This window comes from Salvia miltiorrhiza, chromosome 2 (genome assembly GCF_028751815.1).
Source record: "Salvia miltiorrhiza cultivar Shanhuang (shh) chromosome 2, IMPLAD_Smil_shh, whole genome shotgun sequence".
NCBI lineage: Eukaryota > Viridiplantae > Streptophyta > Magnoliopsida > Lamiales > Lamiaceae > Salvia > Salvia miltiorrhiza.
The window spans coordinates 67435318-67443134 of NC_080388.1; the positions used below are offsets into that span (position 1 = coordinate 67435318).

General features: G+C 35.8%; 1 protein-coding gene across 1 annotated transcript; it reads right to left on the reverse strand.

The window, feature by feature from the left end:
- Positions 1–4107: 4107 nt before the first annotated feature.
- On the reverse strand, positions 4108–6244 carry LOC131011163 (putative UPF0481 protein At3g02645). Its single transcript, XM_057938962.1, has one exon. The coding sequence runs from the start codon at positions 6003–6005 to the stop codon at positions 4287–4289; it is 1719 nt and encodes a 572-aa protein (XP_057794945.1). The 5' UTR covers positions 6006–6244; the 3' UTR covers positions 4108–4286.
- Positions 6245–7817: the final 1573 nt, after the last annotated feature.

Genomic DNA, 7817 nt, shown 5'->3' on the forward strand with positions numbered 1-7817 from the left:
ATTTAAAATAAATAAAAAAACAATAAAAATACAAATAATAATATTTATTGGAATATTCCGTCGGTAAAAAATAAAAATAATTATTAAAATTGAAAATACCGAATGTACCGACGGATATTGTCCGTCGGTAGTGATTCCGTCGGTAGTCCGTCGGTATTTTCATCGAAAATAGATGCCGGCTCCGGCGATGTTGCCGGATGACGGTCCGTCGGGGATCCGTCGGTATCTACCGACGGAAAATAGTCCGTCGGTGATTTCCGTCGGTGTTCGACCAGTTTTCTTGTAGTGATTTTTCATTAGAGATTGTTTAATATAATATAAAAGGAAAAAATATTAAAAAATTAGCACAACTAAAGATGTGGAATCTAACTTTCGAAATTAACGAGATATGGACCATATGGTCAATGGATATAATGAATGGGACGGTTATAAGAAAAAGATAATTACCTTGTTAGCCTTTATTAATATTTACGCATTAATTAAAACAACTCCTAATCACCGTTAGATTTCTCAAATCCAACGGATTATGTGCATTCTTCATTCTCAAAATTTGTATCATTATCTATGGATCTTCTCCCTATATATATATATATATATATATATATATATATATATATAGGGGGCCGCTCCAATGAGACCCCCTAATTTTAGTGAGATCTAGGGCACGATCTGGTGCGTTTATTTTATCAATCCTATGGCTGATATTGTATCTGGAGGGTGATTTTTTTTTCGCAGGGTTCGAATCCTGGAGGGAGCATAATATTTTAAATTTTGTTATTCATCTGTATGTCCTGCATTGTTCATCAGTATATACGGCCCTGTTCATTAATATATATGTCTTATTCATTACGAATTTTTTAAATTTTATTTTTCATCAGTATATACATCTTGTTCATTAGATATACGTTTTGTTCATTAGTATTATATGTCTTATTCATTGTACTCATGTTACACGAAAAATAGGGGGTCTCACTGGAGCGCGCCCATATATATATATATATATATATATATATATATATATATATATATATATAGGGGAGGGCTAAAATAAAAACACTTCTTAAAATATAAAATATAAACAATTTTCAGCCCTTAGATCATCAAGATCTACGGTTGATTCGTAACCTTGTTGGATGAATTCGTGGTCCTGGGTTCGAATCCCAAAGGTAGCAAAAATTTATTTTTCACAATTCGTAACCATGTTGGATGAATTCGTAACCCTGTTGGATAAAATTCGTACATTAAAAAACATTTATATTTATATTTTAAGAAGTGTTTTCACTGTAGCCCTTCCCTATATTTATATATATATCTATCATGAGAGCACATCTTAAAATAAGAAATAAGAGCAATTTTTAATGTATGAATTTTATGTAGAACACGTATGAATTCACTGTATAAAGGTATGAATTGTGAAAAATAAATTTTTGGTACCTTTGGGATTCGAACTCAGGACCATAAATCCATCCAACAGGATTACGAATCAACCGTAGATCTTGATGATCTAATGGCGTAGATCTTGATGATCTAATGGTTGAAAATGATTCTTATTTTATATCTTAAGAAATGCTCTTATTTTAGCCCTTCTCTCTCTCTATATATATATATATATATATATGGTTGAGTTCAACAGAGAATTATCTTTTTCGAGAAAACGAACAAATCTATATATTTTACGAACAGATCAACATAAGTAATGAACAGACGTATTTAATAAAAATATAGAAAAACTCGCCACCAGCAGGATTCGAACCCGGGGCAAATTGTTGTTCATGCGGTACATTGATCTGTTCATTAAAACTATAGATCTGTTCGTTTTTATTTTGCGAATTCTCTATTCTCCACAATATTTAGCTTCTCTGTTGAACCCTTCTCTCTCTCTCTCTATATATATATATATATATATATATATATATATAGGGGGCCGCTCCAATGAGACCCCCTAATTTTAGTGAGATCTAGGACACGATCTGGTGCGTTTATTTTATCAATCCTATGGCTGATATTATATTTGGAGGGTGATTTTTTTTCGCAGGGTTCGAATCCTGGAGGGAGCAGAATATTTTAAATTTTGTTATTCATCAGTATATACTGCATTGTTCATCAGTATATACGGCCCTGTTCATCAGTATATATGTCTTATTCATTACGAATTTTTAAAATTTTATTTTTCATCAGTATATACATCTTGTTAATTATATATACGTTTTGTTCATTAGTATTATATGTCTTATTCATTGTACTCATGTTACACGAAAAATAGGGGGTCTCACTGGAGCGCGCCCCTATATATATATATATAATTTTAAAGCTATTGTCCTGCAAAAATGCTCCATCGAAATTCATTTAATTAGCTACTTATGTCTTCTGCGTTTTGTCTTGGAGTTTTGGAGAGTTAATTCTAATATTAATTCTTCTTTACGCCTAAAGATAAAGAAAAATTAATTTAATTTGACCGAAAAATGGATCGTTGACTATTACGATATTCTTGTAAAATCAAGTTAGACAAAGAAAATTAATTTAATTTTACTGCAAAATGGATCGCTGACTATTATTCTTGTAAAATCAAGCTAGATGGATTGCATAATTCTCTTTCCAGTAAAAAAAATAAGGCATAAGCAATTATGAGTGAAATACCAGTCTGCCTTAATACACATAAACAATTCGCAGTAACCAAAGTTAATACCAAGAGTAGTATCAAAACGTAGCAGCAAGCAAGTATAAAAACAAACACAAACACACGAAATGGTAACCCAGTTCGGTGATATAACACCTACGTCTGGGGGGCCCTGCCCAGGGAAAATGATTCACTATATGAGATTAAATTACTGCAGGACTCATACAAGACTCGATCTTCGATGCCTCTATAATTTTCCAAAATCTCTATACTAGCTAGAAATCGTTGAAAGCTAGATAAAACTAACTTCCGACCAACACACTTAAACCCAGTCAATTCTCGTTAGATGCGTGATTCTTTTTGTGTCTCGAATATCAGACAAAGTGCAGAAGGCTTCCGCAAAGGGATAACGAATTAACAATGTTAGTTTTTATTCCAAATTAAATTTTAAAAAGCTCAAATAGAGGAGATGAACGTGTGACTTCGAGTCACCTTACAATTTACAGATAAAGCTTGGTTAATCGAATCGTACTTGTGCTAATTAACTAATAATCCAACTACAAAATAATGTACTTCAATTCGAATTACACCTAAATAAATCGACATGAGAAAGTGAACTTGGGCCTTCTCAGAGTAGCCCAGTCCAGTTCAGTTCGAGTACTCCTCCAAAATCTTAAGAATTTTTTTTGGCCAGGTTCGATTTATGAGAATGGTGAGTGCATAGTAATTTGAATTTGGCTCGTTTTAATTTTTGGCATTTATTTGTTGATTTGGAGCTTCTTTCAATCTACTTAGGTAGTATATTTTGTTTACTTGGTATCTTACTTTGTATTCCACTTCAAACGAAGTTGAATCGTATTTTTTTTCGGATCGTTCGAAATTGAGTTTGTTTCCCTTTCCGAAATATACTTTCGGATCTCTTTTAATTTCATTTTACTTTTTCATTTCACTTTTCGCTAAATACTATCTTCTTAAATCTCGTGCCCAAAATAAATGCACTTTTGCTGGGATGGTGAGAGTAGTATTTTTTTTTTCTTACATATTTTTAATTCAATTTTAATCTTATATGCTTTAGTTTAATTTTATGATTATTAACTAGGGTTTTAATCCTCCAATTAGAGTGTATAATTTTTTTATTTAATATTATACTAATAAAAATTATTTTTATAAAAAATATTATTAAAATAATAAATTTAATAAAAATTACTTTGTATTCCATCTAACATTTAGCTGTTATTTACTATAGAACCAATCGCTGACTTAAACAGGTATGTCACATACTTTTCAACGCTGAACTCTCTATGGACCTATGCACACATGTTGGAGGCAGATGTCCAATAATATATATATATAGGTCGATGGACATGCAATAAACTCCAAACACAAATCCTAGCTAGGCAATATTCTTCGATCTATATTGATATTAATAGTCAGGTAGGTTAATAATATAACAATGTAACATATACTGTTGTTTGTAATTACACGACCACTACCTTTCATATTTTAATTTATAATAAAACACCGGTGTTTTTATTACAATAAATTACTACTCCTTTATCATATGGAAAATAAAAAGAAAAACAGAATACGTATATATATACTCAATCTTCTTCTATTCTAGGAATAAAATTTGTGGACATAATTGATGAAAGAAACACTAGCAAGTTTCCTAGTTAGGATCAGTAACAGTGGGCTCGAGCGCTTCAATGGGAATAATGCGACTGCATGAATAAACCTGGCAAAAGGCCTGCATAAACAAGAGAAACAGCATCGCGATGGCTGCAAGAAACGTGAGAATCTTCCACGACCCAAACACATACTCCTTCATGAACTTGGCCATCTTAATCTTCCATCTCTGGCTATAGAACTTGTTCACATCCGCTATCACTTTGTCAAGCGAGGGCACTTTGGTCAATCTCACCGACCTGTTCATCCCGTTCCACATCTCCGCCACCTCCTTCTCGCTCTTTAGATGGTTCACGATGATCCCCTTCCCGCACAGGAACCTCGCGTCCACCTCCGTGTCGATGATCCCGTTCATCAGCTCCGTGTACCGCGCCAGCACCAGCGGCCCCGACGCGCTGCACGCCTCGTACGCCACCAGGTTCCTCAGCACCACCTCCGAGTTCACGTCCAGGTTGATCGCCGGGATGTGGAACGTTAGGGTTTTCTCGTCGAAGTTGATGCTCGAGATGCCTTCCTCCGTCGCCACGAACTGCACCCCGGCCTCCGCCAGCTGCGTCACCGACGGGATCGCGATCTCCTCCAGCAGCGGAGGCTTGTCGTCGCTCTGCTTCGACCCCGATTCCTCGTCGCCTCCGTCTTCCTTCTTTGCATTATGCAAGGTCTGGAGCACGTTCTCGATTGGCTCCTTGAGCATTTTCAGGATGGGGATCTTGCTCAGAATCGTCCACGGCAGTTTCACCAACACTTTCATGGGTTTGGAGAACATCACGCGCTTCATCAATGCAATCGGCCCTCGTACTAACTTCGACACCATTGCCCATACTATGTTAGCCAACTTCCGCAGGTGAGTCGGCTCCGCGAACGCCTCCGCCGCCGTCATCCCTTCCTTCTCCTCCTTCCCTCCGCCAAATTCGCCGTCTTCGATTTCGTGCGGCGGAAATGATAGATCGGTTTTAGGCACGATGAAGTGGTATAAAAAATCCAGCAAGTGAGCGTGGTCCCTGACGACCGCCGTGTCCACCTTCTCGGCGGGCTTGAACGGCGAGAGATCATTGCTGAGCGCCGTCATCATGGAGTGGAGCGTGTTATCCGCGGTTTCCTTGGAGGAGAACTGCAGGTCAAGCAGCATCCTCATGACAAACAGAGGGATTTGGTTCTCGAGCATGAAGATATCTTTGAGGATGGAGTTGTGCGCCGTCTTGTTCCCGGAGGAATCGATGATGTGGGAGAGACCGGAGGGGATCTTGCCGAGAATCTTGCCCTGCTTGATGCCGCAGAAGCGGATGAACTCGAAGATGAAGCAGACGTCGACGGCCATCATCCAGGCGAGGGCCTCGGGGCCGAAGTTGACGGGGCGGTGGTAGCAGGCGCGGATGCGGAGGTCGTGCTTCATGAGGTGGTCCGCCAGGGTTTGGAGCTTCACGTTCTGGAGCTCCCTCTGGATCCTCTTGGCGGCGGCCACTTTGTACCGCTCCATGTCGTACAGCTCCAGCCGGAGGTGGTGGTACGGCCCGATCGCCACCTCCTGCGGCGTGTACGACGCCGGATCGCATATCATTAGGGCTTTTGGAACGCCGAAGATCGTCACTGCTATTTCGATTTCTTCTTCCAGTTCTTCGTCCAGGGTTTTTCGGATCTTTGCCACCCATAGGGTTTCGTCGAATTTCGAGCCCAGGGTTGTTAGGATGCTCGGTTGGAACATGCTTGATGGTTTGTGTAAGTGTGAAGTGAAGATGAAAATGGGTAGTTAGTTATAGAGGGAGCTACGCTGTGATTCACTCAAATCTTATCATCATTCAATTAAAGTTCCAATTTGTTGGGACCCCATTGGTAAAATGTGTTTCACGTTCCTCAAATTAAACAGCACTTAAACGAGGGTAAGATGTAGATTATATCAAAGGGAGTTACGTGTCAGCAGTAGAGTCAATGGCTACGTGTGTATTTCCTATTGAATTTCAAGGCTACACTTCATATATATGACAAACTAATTACTACTATATCTTTATACTGACAAGCATAATTAAAAGGGCCAAAGTGATATATCTTCATTTTCAAAGACAAAATATATAAATTACATTCATTTTAGACTTTAAACCTTATATCGAGCATTAGGGTATTTTGTATTGATACTCAACTCGCAATTAATCGACAAATATCAAATATTTGTGCATTTTTTAAGAATATTCGACTACTGATGCTCGATTACTCGACTCACAATGATTGAGCTAGCTTGTCGAGTATATATTGGCGTGTATTTACCACCGACTCGCAATGTCAATTTACCATAAATATACTAATGTTCAATATACTCGAATTACAATGATCAAGCATTAGTGCACTTACTACTAATTAATACCCGAATTATATTGGTCGAGCATGTCGAGTAAAATTTGTTATTTCAACGAATTAGTTTACTATTTAAGTAATGACAACTTTATCTTTTTGAAATTAAAATTGGTAGTTTTTATAGTTTTTTTTAATAGCAGGTATTTTATTTTTTTAAAATTTATCCTTGTAAATGAGTAAAAGTCACCATTACCCTAATTAAAAACATGCATGGAGTATGTACGTATTGTATTGATAGTGTAAAATACAAACCGGAACGTCTGGTCATAGCTTGATGATAGTGTGTATGTAAACCATTTTGGGGATCAATCTATAAATTGTGTTGAGCAAAGAACATAGTACATATGTTTCCACCTCCGCGACCCCAACGTAATTTCAATTAGTAATTAGTAATGGTAGTTCAGTTCGGAATGAGATTCAGTGTACCACACTTTATATCCTATTTTGTATTCCACATTTCCACTTTTAATTTTATTAATTTCTTATATGTATTCTTTTCAATTTCAACTTTATATGCTTTAGTTTAATTTTGTGATTATTAATTACGATTTATTCCATCAATCTATGGTATATAATTATTTTTTATCATTTAATTTTCACTTTTATTATTAGCTAATAATAGATTGATAAATTCAAAATCATGGTATAAGTTGTTGGATCATAACGATCAATTTTGGAAATCAACTTATAAATAATAGCCGTGGATATATAATTCCAAAAAATAAGTAAATGGCGAACAACTAATAGAAACCAACAGATCGTTAACATCATTAAATGGATATTTCTAAAAAAAATAAGAAGAAAAAAATGTAAAAAAAATTTCATGAAGGATGGAGGATTGTTGCGATCACTAACCACATATAGAATTGATATATATATATATATATATATATATATATATATATATATATATATATATATATATATGAAAGAGTTCAATAGAGACCACTCCCCTATATCAAATGGGATCCTCTGTCTCAAAATATAGTGTGTACCATGTGTACCACTCTTCATTTCTTAATATTTTTAAATTATTTTTTATTCAATTTTAATTTATTATGCTTTTATATAATATATAGATAATTAACAAGGGTTCACTCATCCATTTAGGGTTTATAATTATTTTTTTATATTTATTTGAATTAATAATAGATTATTTGGGTTCATT

Coding starts and splice junctions, on each gene's coding strand:
- LOC131011163 (XM_057938962.1), bottom strand. CDS start 6,005: ATGTTCCAACCGAGCATCCTAACAACCCTGGGCTCGAAATTCGACGAA.